Source organism: Mobula hypostoma, chromosome 3, assembly GCF_963921235.1.
Source record: "Mobula hypostoma chromosome 3, sMobHyp1.1, whole genome shotgun sequence".
Classification (NCBI taxonomy): Eukaryota; Metazoa; Chordata; class Chondrichthyes; order Myliobatiformes; family Myliobatidae; genus Mobula; species Mobula hypostoma.
In genome coordinates, this window is record NC_086099.1 from 7,205,496 (window position 1) to 7,225,586 (window position 20,091).

Sequence of the window (20,091 nt, forward strand, 5' to 3'; positions counted from 1 at the left end):
AGAATTTCACGAGCTAGGTAGAAAGCTGAAAAGCAGGACCCCCAAGGTACCAATCTCTGGATTACTACCTATGCCACATGCCAGTGAGGGTAAGAATAGTATCATTTGGCAGGTGAATACACGGCTGAGGAACTGGTTCAGGGAGCAGGGTTTCAGATTTATGGATCATTGGGATGTCTTCTGGGGAAGGCGTGACCTGTACAATAAAGTGGCATTAACATCATAAATTATGAAATGCTTTGAGCAGCTGGTCACGGAGCACCTTAAAACCTTACTTCCGGCTACATTGGACCCTCTCCAGTTTGGTTATCACTGGAATCGATCCACTGACGATGCTTTAGCCTCTGCCCTGCACTCTGTCTTGTCCCAGCTGGAAAATGGGGTCTCGTATGCCAGTCTGCTGATTATAGACTTCAGTTTGGCATTTAGCACCATCATACCCCAGAAACTTGCGGGGAAACTGTCCTCACAGGACCACAACATCTCCCTCTGCAACTGAATACTAGACTTCTTAACAGAAAGATCACAGTCAGTCCGTGTGGGCAGCAACGTCTCTAGTCCCACTACACTGAGCACTGGCACTTCCCAAGGCTGTGTGCTCAGCCCACTGCTGATGCACGACTGTGTTGCACGATTCTGTGCACCACTGTAGTAACGTGTGGTTATTTGAGTTACTGTCACTTTCCTGTCAACTTGAACCAGTCTGGCCATTCTCCTCGGACCTCCCTCATGAACAAGGTGTTTTCACCCATAGGACTGTCACTCACCTTTTTTTTGGTTTTTCACACCATTCTCTGTAAACTCTAGAGACTGTTGTGTGTGAAAATCCCAGGAGATCAGCAGTTTCTGATATATTCAAACCACCCCATCTGGCACCCGCAACTATTCCACGGTCAAAGTCACTTAGATCACATTTATTCCCAATTCTGATGTTTGGTCTGAACAACAACTGAACCTCTTGACCATGTCTGTGAGCTTTTATGCATTGAGTTGCTGCCATAGTTTAGATATTTGCATTAATGAGCAGGAGTACAGGCATATGTAATAAAGTGGCCACTAAGTATATTTACATATAGATGGTTCTCGCCAGTGCTGGGATATTTAATTAATTATTTAGAGATACTCTGCAAAGTAGGCCCTTCTCAGGAGAAATTGATGTGTTTCATTACCAAACTCTCAAAACACTTCGTCACTATGGATGTAAGTGCAACTGGGTGATAGTCAATGAGGCAGGTCACCATGTTCTTGTTAGGCACCGACCGGTATAATTCAAGCATGCTAGAAACAGGTGGGTCCTCAGACCGCTGAAGTGAGAGGTTAAGGATATCAGTGAACAGTCCAGCCAGTTGATCAGCACAGGTCTTTGGTGCTCAGCCAGGTCCATTGCTTTCCGTGGGTTCACCCTCGCGAAGGATGCTCTCACATTGGCCTCAGAAACTGAAATCATAGGGTCATCAGCAGCTGTGGGAGCTTGTGATGATACCTCCATGTTTTGATGGTCAAGGGAAACATAAAAGACATTGAGCTCATCTGGAAGGGAAGCCCTGTTGTCATATATGTTGCCTGTTAAGAGGTGATAGCATCTAAGTCCTGCCACAGCTGTTGAGCATCCTTCAGTGATTCAGGATGGTTCGGAATTGCCACTTCGCCCATGAGGTGACTTTCTGGAGATCATACCTGGACTGCTTGTGTCTTACTTGGTCGCCAGACCTGAATGCCTCTGATCTGGCCCTCAGCAGATTGTGGATCTCATGGTTCATCCAGGGCTTCTGGTTGGGGAAGATTCTGAATGATTATGTGGGGCCATACTCGTCAACTCTGTTTTCATAAAGCCTGTGACAACCATGGTGTATTCATACAGATCCACTGAGGAGTCCTTGAACATGGCCCAGTCTACTGACTCAAAGAGCCACTCTGAGACCGCCTCTTCGTTGTCCTTACCTCCGGAGCCTTGCTCTTTAGCCTCTGCCTGGGTACAGGTAGGAGAAGGGCAGCGGAGTGAGCACGTTTCCTGACATATGACCAAATTACCCTACCTGGCACGTCTTTTGATTGTGGGAGGGAACCGAAGCATACAGAGAAAACCCATGCAGTCCGCGGGGAGGATATATAGTGCCCCTTTAAAGACAGCGCCGGAACTGAACTCCAAACTCCGGAACTCCCCAATATGCACCAGGTCCTACTTGAGGTCACACAAACCGTCGCCATTAATCCAATTAGTACATTTGTATGAGACCTCCACCAATTTTGGTGGACCTTTGATGCTTAGTCCTTCAGCGATTCTTGGAGTTGTTTGTTTTTTAATTTATTTTATTTTATTGAGACACAGTGAAGAGTAGGCCCTTCTGGCCCTTTGAGCTGTGCTGCTCAGCAGGCAGTTTTTGACCCTTTATCTTAGAAAGGATGTGCTGAAACTGGAGAGGGTTCAAAAGAGGTTCACAAAAATGATTCCAGGATTGAATGGCTCGTCATATGAAGAGCATCTCATGGCTCTGGGCCTGTATTCACTTGAATTCAGGGGTGACCTAATTGAAACCTATCGAATAGTGGAAGGCCTTGATAGATTGGATGCAGAGAAGATGTTTTCTATGGTGGGAGAGTCTCAGATCAGAGCACACAGCCTCATAACAGAGGGGCATTCGTTTAGAATGGAGATGAGGAGGAATTTCTTTAGCCAGAGAGTGGTGAATCTGTGGAATTCTTTGCCACAGGCAGATGTTGAGGCCGAGTCTTTAAGTATATTTATGGCAGAGGTTGAGAGATTCTTGACTGGTCAGGGCATGAAAGGATATGGGGAGATGGCAGGAAACTGGGGGAAAATTGGATCAACCATGATGAAATGGTGGAGCAGGCTCGATGGGCCAAATGGCCTAATTCTGCTCCTATTTCTTACAGTCTTATGGTCTAACCCCTAATTTAACCCTAGCCTAATCACAAGACAATTTACAATGACTAATTAACCTACCAATGAGTACATCTTTGGACAGTGGGAGGAAACCAGAGCACCTGCAGGAAACCGAGGTGGTCATGGGTGAACATACAAACTCCTTACAGACAGCAGTGGGAAATTACTTGCACCAGGAGCACTGAAACTAACAAAGATCATAGAGTGTTACAGCACCGTATAGGCCCTTCGGCCCACAATGTGGTACCAACCTCTTAACCTGCTCTAAGATTAATCTAACTCTTCCCTCCTATCATCCACCTAAGTCTCTTAAATGTCCCTAATGTATCTGCCTCAATTACTACTCCAGCAGTGGATTCCACGCATGCACCACTCTGTGTTTAAAGAAAACTTACCTCTGACATCATCCCCCGATACTTTCCTCCAAGAAGATAATTAACTTTCTGCCTGAGTACACAGCCTTGGTGATGTATCTTAAAATTATGCCCCCTTGTATTAGCCCTTTCCGCTCTGGCAAAAAATATCCGGCTCTCCACTCTGTCACCTCGTACATCTCTATCAGGTCACCTCTCAGCCTGCTTCACTCCAAAGAGAAAAGGAGGAGTCTAAACAGGGTCGCACTCCAATCGGCGAGAAAGCTACAAGCTACCTCTAACAAGCTACATCACTGCATGGTGCAGAAACAGCTCTATGGTGGACAGGAAGGCTCTACAGTGGGTAGGGAAAACTGTCTGACACATCACCAGCCCCAGCCTACCTGCCAACAAGGACATATCGACAGAAAGATGCCCGAAAAGGGCCAGTGACATCACGAAGGATCCCACCCACCCTGCTCACGGACTGTCTGTCCCACTCCCATCAGGGAGGAGGCTACGTAGCATCCACACCAGGACCACCAGACTCAAAAACAGTTACTTGCCCCAAGCAGTGAGGTTGATCAACACCTTTTCCCCCACCAATCCACCCCTCCACACCCCCAACCACCACTACTTTATCATTTCCTGTCAGAGTCACCTTGTGTACAGACACTCCTGTGCCTAGCGTCACTTTATGGACATACAACCAATCTATGTATATAAGCTAACTCATTTATTTATATTTATAGTGTTTTACTGTTTTATTGTTATTGTGTTCTTTATCTTATTGTGTTTTTTTTGTGCTGCACAGATCCTGAGTAACAATTATTTCATTCTCCTTTACACTTGTGCACTGGCAATGACATTGAACATTGAATCTTAAATCGTGGAAAAGCCCCGTGGATTGAAGTTCCACGTTCCTTCCGCAGTTTGTTGTTTTGCTCCTGGTTAAATAGACTGGGATCTTCTAAACAACTCTAGTGTGCTCAGCAGATCTGTGGCATCTTGCCATATGCTTAGACAGCACTTGTGGGACACTGGCATAGAGGGAAGGATAATCATTGTCCCCACTAGCAGCTCTCACTGGTGCTTCCGATGTCCCCGAACCACAGGGAAGACGCATCCTGGGCAAATCCACAGGCCCTTTTCAGCACGTTACTTTCCACTCACTCAGAAGGAGCTGGTTACCTTTCTGCCTGAGTACACAGCCTCCGTGTTGTCTCTTAGGGGCTCGAACTAGATCATGTGGTGCGTGCACAGGTGTCTGGTATTGACAGGAGTTCAGTGATCACCCGAGTGCAGAGGGAGAGGCACAGAACCAGAATGAGCAGCTCACTGGGTTTTTAATAAGAATGGTTCAGAACAGAGGAAAATAATAATCACAAGACCAACAGGGCCACTAACTAAAACCTAACACAGTCACTGTGGCTTGAAGTCAGCAACTTAGAACTAAACTAATACCACTCCTTTAACAGCGCCTATCTAATCTTCTTTCCTGGAACGTGGATAGCAGAGAGTGTAGTTATCGCTGAGCTTCAATCAAGACTTGACAAGACTGAAACAAGAGACAAGAGTTAAATACGATTACAAGGAAACACTAATTGGCTGGAATGTGATCATTCTCACCTGCATGATAGCCATCCTCTTTCAGCTGCCCACCTGCAAGAGCACCCAGACTCCATGGTTGTGACAGATATGATCTGGGGGCTAAAATGTTCAGGACCACTGTAGTCTGAACTGCTACAGACGTAACAACAGACAAAATGCTGGAAGAACCCAGCGGGCCAAGCAGTGTCTATGGGCGGGGTGGTGGGGGGCAATAAACGTCTCAGACCAACACGCTTCATCAGGACTGGAAAGGAAGGGGGCAGAAGCCTGAATAAAAAGGTGGGGGAAGGGGAAGGAGTACAAGCTGGCAGGTGATAGGTGAGACCAGGTGAGGGGGGGAGGTGGGTTGAAGTGAGAAGTTCGAAGGTGACAGGTGGAAAAGATGAAGAGTTAAAGAGGACAGAATCTGATCGGAGACGAGAAAGGAGAGGAGGAGGGGGGCCATGGGGAGGTGATAGGCAGGTAAGGAGAAAAGGAGGGGTGGGGGGGGGGACCAGGGTGGAGAGCAGGAGCGGTGTGGGACAGGTGGCAGAGGAGGAGTTCCAGGGGTGGGAGGTGGCGTGGGTGCAGACACACCCAGCCCTGAGATACCAGGCAAGGTCATTTGGTTCCAAACAATTGGTTAATTGATCATTACAGAATGTCTCTCTGGTGCTTCCTGCTCCCTCCCCTCTCCCTTCCCCCTTTCCCAACCATGGCTCCCCTCTTCCTGCCTCCCATCCACTCTCAGTCCACAATAGAGACCCATATCAGAATCAGATTTATCATCACTCACATATGTCACAAAATTTGCTTTTTTATTTTTGCAGCAGCAGTACAAAGAACATAGAACATAGAATAGTACAACACAGTACAGGTCCTTCGGCCCACAATGTTGTGCCAACCCTCAAACCCTGCCTCCCATATAAGCCCCCACCTTAAATTCCTCCATATACCTGTCCAGTAGTCTCCTAAACCTCACCAGTGTATACACCTCCACCACTGACTCAGGCAGTGCATTCCACGCACCAACCACTCTCTGAGTAAAAAAACCTAACTCTAATATCCCCCTTGAACTTCCCACCCCTTACCCTAAAGCCATGTCCTCTTGTATTGAGCAGTGGTGCCCTGGGGAAGAGGTGCTGGCTATCCACTCTATCTATTCCTCTTATTATCTTGTACACCTCTATCATGTCTCCTCTCATCCTCCTTCTCTCCAAAGAGTAAATCCCTAGCTCCCTGAATCTCTGATCATAATGCATACTCTCTAAACCAGGCAGCATCCTGGTAAATCTCCTCTGTACCCTTTCCAATGCTTCCACATCCTTCCTATAGTGAGGTGACCAGAACTGGACACAGTACTCCAAGTGTGGCCTAACCAGAGTTTTATAGAGCTGCATCATTACATCGCGACTCTTAAACTCTATCCCTCGACTAATGAAAGCTAACACCCCATAAGCTTTCTTAACTACCCTATCCACCTATGAGAAATAATACATAAAATTACTACAGTACTGTGCAAAAGTCTTAGGTACTCTAGCTACAAATATGTGCCTAAGGATTTGGCACAGTAATGTATTGTATATTATTTGCAAGTGCACCATACACTTAGAAGGGAAATGTTAATGGCTCTTATTGGAGTGAAGGAGAATGAGAGGTCACTGATGGAAGTGTACAAGATGATAAGAGGCCAAGATCAAATGGATAGCCAGAGATTTTTTCTCCCCCAGGGCAGAAATGGCTAATACCAGGAAACATAATTTTAAGGTGGTTGGAGGAAGATATAGTGGGATGTCAGAGGTAGGTTTTTTACACAGAGAGTGGTGGGTGCGTGGAACACCCTGCTGGGGTGGTGGCAGAGGGAGATACATTAGGTACATTTAAGAGACTCTTAGATAGGTACAGATCACAAAGGACTCCAATGGGTGATTAAGACGGCTCAGCACATCACTGGGGCTCAACTAACGAACCAGGAGACAACCCACAACTCTTGATGCCTATGGCATGTTCGTAACACCATTAAAGACCCAGCCCGTCCCAGACACCGTCTGTGCAATCTCCTGCCATCTGGTAGGAGATACAGAAACATCTTAGCCAAGAGAGCCAACAGTTTCTTCCCACGAGCTGTTGTATAGCTGAATAACGCTACACCACGGCTTGCCAATGACCTTTGAGTGTTATGGACTCTCAGTCACCTGTTGCAGGTAAATATGGGGATTTTTGTTTTTAATTAAGCCATACTGCATGCATTATAAATATCTGTTTTGCACAGACTGGAGTAGCACCGCAATCTTGTTGTCTCGAGCAATGACTATAAAGTTCTATTCTGTTCCATTTCATTCTGTTTTACATGAATGATAGAAACATAGAGGGCTATGTAATAGGGAAGGGTTAGATTGATCTCAGAGTAGGCTCAAAGGTTGGCACAACATTTTGGGCCGAAAAACCTGTACTGTGTTGTAATGTTTATGTTCTGTTTAACTTGGCTTGTTGGTTTATTATTGTCATATTTACCAGTGTGCAGAGAAAAGGTTGGTCTGCACACCATTCGGGAGGAGAAGAGAAGCAGCACGCCGCACGTGCGCGGCCCTCTGATGAAAAATGATATTGTACCCGTTAATTAGGGGCCATGGACAATTCTGATTTGATGAAGATGGACGTGAAAGCACAGAGGAACACCCGGAAAAATTTCTGAAACACTCGTTCGCTGCTGTCGTTACTGCGTGGTCGGGAATCTTTCAGAGGGTAGGCCTCAAAATCCCCAGCTTTGCCTGCTGTTGGAGGTTGAATCATTCAGATAGAGATGGTGCTCAGTACTCGGTGTCGGAGAGCTGATCAGAGCTCGAAGTTTTCGGATGACTCAGAGTCGGACCGTGGTCGGCATGGCAGGGAGAGTTTTTCTTCCTTCTCTTTGTCTGCGTGAGATGTGGGACATTTGAGAGACCTTGAACTTTTACTGTTATCATGGACTTCTTCATCAAGTTATGGTATTGTTGCACTGTTGTAACTATATGTTATAATTATGTGGTTTTGTTAGTTTTTTTCGGTCTTGGTCTGTCCTGTGTTTTGTGATATCACACCAGAGGAAATATTGTATCGTTTCTTAACACATGCATTACTAAATGACAATAAAAGAGGACTGCGTGTCTTCATAATCTAAATAATCTAAATTCATACAGGTCCATTCATTATAAAGGGCCTTTGAGGTAGTACGTGGACAAATAAAAGGATTCGCTTCATTTGTCACATGTGCATCAAAAACATTGAAACATGCAGTGAAACATGTTGTCTTGTGTCAAATCAGCGAACATTGCGCTGGGGTAGCCCGCAAGTGTCACTGCTGTCTGTAAGGAGACTGTATGTTGTCTAGTTTCCTCCTAGATTCCAAAGACATATGGGTTAGGGTTAGTAAGTTGTGGACGTGCTATGTTGGCGCCAGAAGCATGGCGACACTTGCGGGCTGCCCCCAGCACAAGCCTCAGTCTGCATTGGTCGCTGATGTAAGCAACATATTTCACTGTATGTTTCGATGTTTCGCTATGCACGTGGCAAATAATGCTAATCATTTCTTTAATCTTTATTCTTTGTCTTTAATGCTTATCTTTTATCTTCATCTCTGCAGTTTCCTGCAGTCATGAGCAGAGCAGTTGCCATGACAACCTTTTTATGCATTCAGATAGGATGCTTTCTGTAGTATGTTGAGATAATCACTAAATCACAGGTTGGCCATTTTGTGCAGATCTGGAAATACATAACTTCATAAAGAGGGCGGTGAGCCTTTGGAATTTGCCATTCAAGAGGTATGGGAATGGAGCAGTCTTGTGCTTATTCAAGAACAAGAATGATAGACTTTAAATATTAAGTGAATTGAGGGAAATGGCTTATCAAAATCAGATTTATTAGTGGCATACACACAGTGGCCACTTTATTAGGTACACCTGTACCCCTGAAAATATCTGATCAGCCAATCATCTGGCAGCAACTCAATACATAAAATATGCAGACATGGTCAAGAGGTTTGGTTGTTGTTCAGGTCAAACATCAGAATGGGGAAAGAAATGTGATCTAAATGACTTTGGTCGTGGAAGGATTGTAGTTGCCAGACGGGGTGGTTTGAGTATCTCAAAAGCTGCTGATCTCCTGGGATTTTCACACACAACAGTCTCACACAAGAGTTTACAGAGAATGGTGCGAGAAACAATAAACATCCAGTGAGCAGCAGTTCTGTGGGTGTAAACGCCTTGATAACGAGAGAGGCCAAAGGAGAATGGCCAGACTGGATCAAGCTGCCAGGAGGGCGGCAGTAACTCAAATAACCACACGTTACAACAGTGGTGTGCGGAAGAACATCTCTGAACGTACAGCAGGTGGAACCTTGCAGCGGATGGCCTGCAGCAGCAGAAGACCATGAACGTACACTCACTGGCCACTGAGTGTTTGTTGCAAAATTTGTTTTGTGGCAGCTGTACAATGCAAGACATAAGAAAACTATGATTTACAAATGATTAAATTGCAAATGAGGAATAGTGAGACAGTGTTCACGGACCGTTCAGAAATCTAACAGTGGAAGGGTAGAAGCTGATCCTGAAATGTTGAATTAATGTGGGAAAATGGAGCTGCGGTCATAAACCTACTGAAGGATAGAACAGGCACAAGAGGCAGAATGGCCTTCTCCTTCCTGTGCCTTCTTAATTAACCCCCTTACTGCCAGCAAGTAGAAAACGGCAATTCAATTTGACGAGTGGCTTGAGGCAAACTGACATAACGCAGTCAGAAATCCTGATCAAAACTCCAGTCGGCCCAAAACTCCCAGAGGGCCCAAAGGAAAGGGGACCACATGAACACAAGAGATTCTGAAGATGCTGGGAATCCCGAGTAACAAGCACAACACGCTGGGGGAGCGCAACCAGTCAAGTAGCATCTGTTGAGGCCTTCCGTTGGTCCGAGTCGACCATGGATGTTGTGTCCTAGTTGTCTACATTGTTGGTGCAGCACTGCCAGTACGTAAACCAGGGCAGTACGACATGGAGAGTGAGCTGTACCCCATGCAGCAGCCTCCCCCCCTCCAATGCAGCTGATGAATCGAAAGGAGTGGCGGAGAGTGATACAGTTTGGCACCAGCAGTGTCACAGGATTTGCCAGTCAGCGTTGAATTCAACGTAGGACTGTCTTAGGGACTCCAGCTCCAGATATTTTCTCAGGGTTTACTCTTGGAATGCTCCCCATGAGTGGGTGCAGCCACAAGGCAGCTGAGATTTGAGATCAGAGTTTTCCTTCGCTGATGTGAGCTGCCAACCATGGCTGACGAGTCCTATCTGCTGAAGTGACTGGTTTTTGAGGCACCAGTAACCCGTCCATGCCCCTGCTCCTACCAGTAGAAATGGTTCCATTGGGCTTAGGAGCTAAGCCACACGTGAAGCCAGCAGCTGAGCTTGGTTGTCAGAGGCTATTTGAGACGCACGCCCATTGGGAGCATTTAATAGATAGTGGGGGTTTATCCCCACTACCTCCCCTGGGTATCACAACCTTAAGGAACTGGCAGTGGAGTGGAATAAACAGTCGGTGTTTCAATCTAAGACCCCTCATCAAAATGGAACCTGACCAGAGGGCTTAAAAAGAGGATCTTCATAGCAGTCACAGAGTCCATTCTCACGTACGGATGCGAGACGTGGACACTCACCAAGACGATGCGGAAGTCTCTAGATGGTTGCTATACACGAATGCTCCGGATGGCTCTTGACGTGAGTTGGCAGCAACACATGACGAACGTTGAGCTCTATGACAGCCTACCAATGCTCACCACTAAAATCAAGGCGAGAAGACTGCAACTAGCGGGGCACTGTCTACGCCACCCCGAGCTACCTGCCAGCCTAGTCATCATATGGGAGCCCAAGCACGGGAGGATGAACCCTGGGCACCCTCCCAAGACTATGATCAACACGCTCCTAGAAGACAGCGGCACGGCTAATGTAGATGAACTGAACACACTGATGAGGGAGAGGGAGACGTGGAGAGTCCGTCAACGTCCCCGACGCCGGCCCCCTAGGCCTGAGTCGACGTAGTAGTAGTACCCCTCATCAGGACTGGAAAGGAAGCGGGAAGGGGGGAGCCAGAATAAGGAGGGAGGAGAGGAAGGTGTCTAAGCTGGCAAGAGGTTGGTGAGACCAGATGAGGGGGAAAGTGAGAGGTTGCTGGGCAGGGATGAAGTGAGAAGCTGGGAGGTGATAAGTGGAAGAAGGAAAGGGCCGAAGAAGAAGGAATCTGATCGACAGGAGAGTGGAGGAAGGGAAGGAAGAGGGAAACCAGAGGCAGGTGACCAGAAGAGAGGGAAACCAGAATGGGGAATGGAAAAGAGAGAAGGAGGAGGGGTGAGAAATTACTGCAAGTTGTAGGAATAAATTTTCATGCTGTCATCTTGGAAGCTATCCAGACAGACTGTGAGATGTTGCTACATGTTCCCATTCCTGGGCCATTATTTTAACTGCTTGATGTTATTGAAGAAATTTCAGGTACAATAATGGAAAGCCTTTGGAAATTTTCTATTGAACTATTTTTCTCTTTCAGGAAGAGCCTCAGATTGGATTAAGGTTCAGCTGTTGCTGTAACACGGCAGATATAAACAGCAGTACATCTCTCAGTGGGCTGTTCGGTGCAGTTACGGAGCTGAGGAAGACAGGCACGTGTCTGCTCTGTTATTGCAAGCCACCATGAGAATTCCAGCAGGCGCTCAACATCCCTAGAAAGTCCTCTGAAGCCATGCTGACCAGAAGTTAATCCTCTTTGACGGGGGACTGTATAGTTTGCCTAACTGATCATTGAGAGGAAAAAAAAATCTAATAATTTTTCGGATGAAAATAAAGATCAAGGTCCACTGTGACTAGGGAAATGGCTGAGAATTTTGTCTGTGTCACCCATGTCCACGGATTTGACCTAGGTGCTCGCTACATTGACTTGCAGCCTCTGGGTTATGGCGCCAATGGACTGGTCTTTGCAGCCATCGACAGCCAAAGCTACCGAAAAGTCGCAGTGAAAAAGATCACTATTAGTGACGCCCGAAGCCTCAAGCACGCTCTGCGGGAGATCAAGATTATCCGGCGATTGGATCATGACAACATTGTAAAGGTTTTTGAGGTTCTGGGTCCCAAGGGAAGCGATATACCTCAAGACATTTATCGGTTGAGTGTGGTTTATATTGTCCAAGAACACATGGACACTGACCTTGCTCGCCTCTTGGAACAGGGACCCCTTTCGGAGGAGCACGCCAAGCTCTTCATATACCAGCTGCTTCGAGGACTTAAGTACATACACTCAGCCAACATACTGCACCGAGACCTAAAGCCGGCCAATATCTTCATCAATACCGAAGACCTGGTGTTGAAAATTGGGGACTTTGGATTGGCGAGGATTGTGGATCCACACTACTCCCATAAAGTAAGTTCATGTTTTAAACTTATTTGTTTGTTGAATGAGGATGGAATGGCAGTGATATAATTGTCTCCAAACTGAGCAGACAGTAGAGTCAACTGGCAGAAGCAATTTAATCAAAATTGTTTAATTCAAGTTACAATATTCAAGATTGTTTAATGTCAATTCTAATACACAAGTGTAAAGGAGAATGGAAAAATTGTTACCCCAGATCCCTTGCAGAACTACACACAATATGATGGGGTTCCGCAATAAGATAATAACACTAAGAACACTATATATATATATACTTTTTAAAAATTTATTTAATTTTATATATACACACACACAATTCCAATCAGAATCAGGCTTAATATCACTGACATGTTGTGAAATTTGTTGTATTGTAATACATAATAACAACTGTAATTTACAGTAATATATTTTTTCATTAAAGAATTAAATAAGTAATGAGGTAATGTCATGGTAATGTCATGAGTTCAATGTCCGTTCAGTAATTTAATGGCAGAGGGAAAGAAGTTGTTCCTTCTATGTATAGGTACAGTATACAAGTTCCTGATTGGTCAGGGCATGAAGGGATACGGGGAGAAGGCAGGAAATTGGGGATTGGTTAGGGCATGAAGGGAGACGAGGAGAAGGCAGGAGACTGGGGATTGGTCAGGGCATGAAGGGATATGGGGAGAAGGCAGGAGATTGGGGATTGGTCAGGGCATGAAGGGATATGGGGAGAAGGCAGGAGATTGGGGATTGGTCAGGGCATGAAGGGAGACGGGGAGAAGGCAGGAGATTGGGGATTGGTCAGGGCATGAAGGGATATGGGGAGAAGGCAGGAAATTGGGGATTGGTTAGGGCATGAAGGGAGACAGGGAGAAGGTAGGAGATTGGGGATTGGTCAGGGCATGAAGGGATACCGGGAGAAGGGAAGAGAAGAAAATTGGATCAGTCATGATGAAATGGTGGAGCTGACTCAATGAGTCAAATGCTCTAATTCTGTTCCTATATCTTATGGTCTCATGATCTTATAAGACAGCTAATAAACATAGATTGACTGTACGTCCATAACGTGATGCTACGCACAGGGTGTTTATACATCAGGTGACAGACAGGAAATGATAAAGTAATCATAGTCTACACTAGACAATTTGAGATGTTGCACTTTGGGAAGACAAACCAATGAGCAGTAGGGCACTGAAAAGTGTGATAGAACAGATCTGGGAATACAAAATTTCTTAATTCCTTGAATGTTGCATCACAGGTAGATAGAGTTGTAAAGAGAGCTTTTGGCACGTTGGCCTTCATATATCAGAGCACAGCAGCTGAAGTTGTGTAAAACAACCATAAGACCCACTTTGGAGTATTGTGTGTAGTTCTGGTCACCTACCTACAGGAGGATGTCAGTAAAGACTGAAAGGGTGCAGAGAAAATTGACAAGGATGTTGCTGGGAATTGAGGACCTGAGTTATAGGGAAAGGATGAATCAGTTAGGGCTTCACTCCCTGGAGTAAAGGGAGTTCAGTTTTCATAAAGGTATCAAAGTAATGAGGGGTATAAATAGGGTAAATAGAAGCAGGCTTTTTCCACTGAGCAACACACACAAAATGCTGGAGAACTCAGCAGGCCAGGCAACAGTCCTACCTGCCAAAGGGTCTCGACCTCAAACGTTGATTCTACTCTTTTCCATAGACGCTGCCTGGCCTGCTGAATTCCTCCACCATTTTGTGTGTGTTACTTGGATTTCCAGCCTCTGCAGGTTTTCCCTTGTTTGTTTTTGCATTGAGGTTGAGTGTGAGACTAGAACTAGAGGTCATGGTTTAAGGGTGAAAGGAGAGAATGTTTAGGGGAACATGAGGGGGAATTTTTTCACTCAGAGGATGGTGAGAGTGTGGGATGAGCAGCCAACTGAAGTGGCGGATGTGGATTCGATTTCAGCATTTAAAAGAAGTTTGGATAAGTACATTGATGGGAGGGGTATGGAGAATGATGGTCCTGCTACAGGTCGGTAAGACTAGGCAGATTAATAGTATAGCACAGACTAGATGGGCTAAAGGGCCTGTTTCTGTGCTGTAGTACTCTAAGAATCTATGACTACATCTCTTCAACAATTCAACAGTTATATCAAAAATAAAGTTGGAGGTTAGAGTACAGATATGGAATAAAATATGCATAAATACATAAATACCAGCATGTATTTACAATGTAAAAAGCATTACAAAAAGTGGTTTAAGTACTTAGAGTGCTCTTCAGATAACTAGAATGATTAATCAGATCAACTGGCTGGGGGAAGAAACTTTTATGATGGTGTAAAGTTTTTGTTTTAATAAGCCTGTGGTGCTTTCCAGAAGGGAACTTTTGGAAAAGGAAGTTTGCTGAGTGAATTGTGTCTGCAATGATTTTCCTTCCTGCGTCTTTGTCCTGGGCACATACTAGTCCTGCAGTGATGGGAGACTGCAGACAATGACCTTTTCTGCTGACCTGACAGGTTGCTGTTGTTTTTGTACACTGTGAGAGGATGCTTCTCCAAACCAGGCAGTAATGGCTGACGTAAGGATGCTCTCTACGATGGCAGCATAGAATTACACCAGTACGTTCTGGGCAAGGTGGAATTTTACCAAATGCTGCAATTAGTGCATCTTCTGCTGAGCCTTTTCATTAATGAAGGAATATGGTTCTCCCACATGAGGTCCTGTGAGATAATAATGCCCAGGACCCTGAGTGTTGAGACAGCGCTAACTGTAGAATTGCTGATGATGAGTGGGTGGAAAGGAGACACAAGTCCCCTGAAGTCGACATGCTGCCCCATGATTTTGAGTGTGTTCAGCACCAAGTCGTTGTGATTACACCAGGACACTAGCTCCAAATGTGGCCAGACCGAAGTTTTAAACTGCTGCTAAGTGACGCCTCAACTATTGTATACACTTCCCCACACTGTATTCCATCTGCCTCTTTTTTGCCCATTCCCCCAATCTGTCAATGTCCTCTGGGTGTGGATTATGCTAATTTGCTGAGGCCTCTCGAGATAACTAGAATTCAATGAGATGATGGCTGATATGGGTGTAAATTAAACCCCGCTATATAGTGTGTAGTTCTGATCACCTACCAACAAGAAAGATGTCAATAGGGTTAAAAGAATGCAGACAACATTTACAAGGGTGTTGCTGAAAGTTGTGCTCCTGAGTTATAGGGAAGGGTTGAACAGGTTAGGACTTGATTCCCTCAAGCAAAGAAGATTGAGGCGAGATTTTATAGAGGTGTACTGTACTAAATTATCAAGGGTATGGATAAGGGAAATGCAAGCAGGCTTTTTCCACCAAGGTTGGGTGAGACTAGAACTAGAGGTCATGGGTTAAGGGTGAAAGGTGAAATGTTTAAAGGGAACATAGGAGGGTAAGTTCGTCATTCACCAGGTGGTGAGTGTGCGGAACAAGCTGCCAGCAGAAGTGGTGGATGTGTGTTCGATTTCAACATTCAGTTCGATGGCACCAGGCAGATTACTAGTTCAGCACAGACTAGGGCCTGTTTCTGTGCCTGTGCAGTGGTATTCTATGACTCTATCCATCCATTACCTTCAACACAAGAGATTCTGCGGATACTGGAAATCTTGGAAGAAATGCTGGAGTTTATTTTGACCTTTTGGAATCAGAAGCAGGTTTATTGTCACTGACATATGCTGTGAAATCTGTTTTTGTGGTACCTCACGTTGGTCTGGACTGATCTCCATCTGCTGTTTCCGAGTCTTTTGGTTGGGGTGAGGGGCTGTGCTAACAGGGGTAGGGGAGCAATTTTATTAGTCCGCTAGTTCCTTCAAATTAAAACACAGGTCAGTTGCAAGTTCCAATATTTTCTTAATCTTAGCCAATAAAGTAACAGGTTTTTTTTACCATTAAGGTTCAAGATTCAGGATTGTTTAATGTCATTTCAGTACACAAGTATAAAGGAGAATGAAATTATTGTAACTCTGGATCCAAAATAGCACAAAAAACACAAAAGATGAAAAACAATAATAATTACAAAAACACACAATAAATATCAACACATAGGATAGATTGATTGTATATCCATTAAGTGACACAAAGGTTGTATATAAGTTGTCTGATGAGAAATAATTATGTAGTAGTGGAGATAGTGGGCGGAGGTTTTGATCAGCCTTACTGCATGGGAAAAGTAACTGTTCTTGAGTCCGGTGGTCCTGGCGTGGATGTTATGGAGCCTCCTCTCTGATGGTACTGGACAAACAGTCCATGAGCAGGGTGGCTCATGATGTTACTAGCCCTTTTCCAGCACCTTTCTATATATATCTATATCCTTTATAGTGTAAAAGGGTGACGCCTGTCTGTCCCTTTATTGAGAAGAGAGAGAGCCTGTGACATGAATTGTCAAGTGAACAATTTGTTTTTGTTGTACTGCAGATCATGGTCTTTCTTGGGGGGCTTTGCTGTTGCTTGCTTGGTGGGTGGAGGGTGCTGATGGTTTTTGCTGAAGTATGCGGGGGGGGAGGGTTGATGCTTTGCTGCTCCTTGTGCGTGGGAGGGGGGAGTACGGGGGGCTTTGGGGTTCTAATGTTTTTACTGTCACTTATTCTTTGGGGCACTCTTCTGTTTCTGTATGTCTGTGAAGAACAAGAATTTCAGGGTGTCCATTGTATACATTCTCTGATATTAAGTGGAACTATTGAATTATATTATATTATTGAATTCTGTAGAACAGAGGGATCTAGGAATAATGGTGCATAGTTCCCTGAAGGTGGAATCTCATGTGGATAGGGTGATGAAGAAAGCTTTTGGTATGCTAGCCTTTATTAACGTCCTATTGAGTATAGGAGATGGGATGTAATGTTGAAATTGTATAAGGCATTGGTAAGGCCAAATTTGGAGTATTGTGTGCAGTTCTGGTCACTGAATTATAGGAAACATGTCAATAAGATTGAGAGAGTACAGAGGAGGTTTACTAAAATGTTGCCTGGGTTTCATCTCCTAAGTTACAGAGAAAGGTTGAACAAGTTGGGTCTTTATTCTTTGGAGCGTAGAAGGTTGAGGGGGGACTTGATAGAGGTATTTAAAATTATGAGGGGGATAGGTAGAGTTGACGTGGATAGGCTTTTTCCATTGAGAGTGGGGGCGATTCAAACAAGAGGACATGGGTTGAGAGTTAAGGGGCAAAAGCTTAGGGGTAACATGACGGGGAACTTCTTTACTCAGAGAGTGGTGGCTGTGTGGAACGAGCTTCCAGTAGAAGTGGTTGAGGCAGGTTCGATGTTGTCATTTAAAGTTAAATTGGATAGATATATGGACAGGAAAGGAATGGAGTGTTATGGGCTGAGTGCAGGTTGGTGGGACCAGGTGAGAGTAAGAGTTCAGCACGGACTAGAAGGGCCGAGATGGCCTGTTTCCGTGCTGTAATTGTTATATGGTTATGGTTATATATGTCCTTGATGGTGGATAGGCTGGTGCCGGTAATGTATTGGGCAGTTTTGACTACCCATTGCAGAGCCTTTCTGTTAAGTCATTAACAAAAATGTGCTGAGAACCTTAGAACACAGTAACAGTAACAGTGTAGTTAATGTTTGAGACTATTACCAACTTTGAATGACATAACAACTTCTATTTCTGTAACATGTGTGAAGATGTAAATAGTCATAGTCATAGACATACTTTAATGATCCCGAGGGAAATTTGGTTTTGTTACAGTTGCACCAACCAATAACAGAGTATAAATATAGCAATATAAACCAATAAATAATTAAATAATAATATGTAAATTATGCCAGGAAATAAGTCCAGGACCGGGGTGTCTGACCCTCCAAGGGAGGAGTTGTAAAGTTTGATGGCCACAGGCAGGAATGACTTCCTATGACGCTCAGTGTTGCATCTCAGTGGAATGAGTCTCTGGCTGAATGTACTCCTGTGCCCACCCAGTACATTATGTAGTGGATGGGAGACATTGTTCAAGATGGCATGCAACTTGGATGGTATTCTCTTTTCAGACACCACCGTCAGAGAGTCCAGTTCCATCCCCACAACATCACTGGCCTTATGAATGAGTTTGTTGATTCTGTTGGTGTCTGCTACCCTCAGCCTGCTGCCCCAGCACACAACAGCAAACATGATCGCACTGGCCACCACAGACTCCGAGAACATCCTCAACATCGTCCGGTAGATGTTAAAGGACCTCAGTCTCCTCAGGAAATAGAGACGGCTCTGACCCTTCTTGCAGACAGCCTCAGTGTTCTTTGACCAGTCCAGTTTATTGTCAATTCGTATCCCCAGGTATTTGTAATCCTCCACCATGTCCACACTGACCCCCTGGATGGAAACAGGGGTCACCGGTGCCTTAGCCCTCCTCAGGTCCACCACCAGCTCCTTAGTCTTTTTCACAATAAGCTGCAGATAATTCTGCTCACACCATGTGACAAAGTTTCCTACCGTAGCCCTGTACTCAGCCTCATCTCCCTTGCTGATGCATCCAACTATGGCAGAGTCATCAGAAAACTTCTGAAGATGGCAAGACTCTGATGCAGACTTTGTGAAATCCGAGGTGTAAATGGTGAAGAGAAAGGGAGACAAGACAGTCCCCTGTGGAGCCCCAGTGCTGCTGATCACTCTGTCTGACACACAGTGTTGCAAGCACACGTACTGTGGTCTGCCAGTCAGGTAATCAATAATCCATGACACCAGGAAAGCATCCACCTAAAGATACCAAGGCAAAGCAAATTAATGCAAACCTGGATTTTATTTTAATTTATTTAGAGATACAGTACAGAGTAGGCCCTTCTGGCCCAGTGAGCCATCGCACACAGCAACCCCCAATTTAATCCTAGCATAATCACTGGACAGTTTACAATGACCAATTAACCTACTAACCAGATACGTCTTTGGACCATGAAAGGAAGCCGGAGAACCCAGAGAAAACCCACACATTCCAAGGGGATAACGTACGGTCTCCTTACAGATGACGTTGGAATTGAACTTCGAACTCTGATACCCCTGAGCTGTAACAGCTTTGTGTGAACCAATACGTTACTGTGGCAACCAGCCCACTAGCTCCACTAGCTTTTGGGGTAACATAGTAATGTAGTGGTTAGCATAATGCTATTACAGCGACAGTGACCAGGTTCAATTCTGCCACTGTCTGTAAGGAGTTTGTACATTCTCACCATGACCACTGGGGTTTCCTCCAAGTGCTCAGCTTTCCTCCCATATTCCAAAGACATACATGTTAGAGTTAGGAAGTTGTAAGCATGCTACATTGGTGTCAGATGCATGACAACACTGGCGGGTGCCCATCACAATCCTCACTGATCTGCCTCGACACAGACAATGCATTTCACTGTATGTCTTGATGTTCCGTTGTACTGTGCATGTGATAAATAAAGCTAACCTTTGATCTTTAATCTTTTCTAAGCTTCCTAATCTGCACAGCATCCACTCCAGGACCACTAGACTCAAAGACAGTTATTTCCCCCAAGCTGTCAGGCAGTTCAACACCACCCACTAACCCACCCCTCCACATCCCCAATCACCACAAGATACACATGGCCTGGTGCCACTTTAGGTAAATACAATCTGTCTATGTATAAAATCGTTGCTTGTACGTTGTGTTTTACAGGATTGCTTTTTTATTTATATTAATTTTGGGTATTTTTGATTTTTTTAGTTGTGTTATCTATGCTTATTGTGACATTCTAAATCTCCTCAATCTCCTCATGAAGCTGGCGTGCCCTCTAATTGCATCAATATCTTGGGTCTTGGATAGATCTTCAGATATAAGACCAAAAGACAGAGGAGCAGAATTAGGCCATTTGGCCCATCAAGTCTGCTCCAG

The 20,091-nt window shown here is 45.0% G+C and overlaps 1 protein-coding gene across 3 annotated transcripts in view; it reads left to right on the forward strand.

Annotated features, from left to right (window-relative positions):
- The window catches only part of LOC134343842 (mitogen-activated protein kinase 4-like), a 117,127-nt gene that overhangs the window by 14,063 nt on the left and 82,973 nt on the right, over positions 1–20,091 (forward strand). For all 3 annotated transcript variants that reach the window (XM_063042615.1, XM_063042616.1, XM_063042617.1), the window contains exon 3: positions 11,413–12,279. In XM_063042615.1, the coding sequence (XP_062898685.1) occupies positions 11,734–12,279 (546 nt within the window). In that variant the 5' untranslated portion in view covers positions 11,413–11,733. The remainder of the gene's footprint in view (positions 1–11,412; positions 12,280–20,091) is intronic.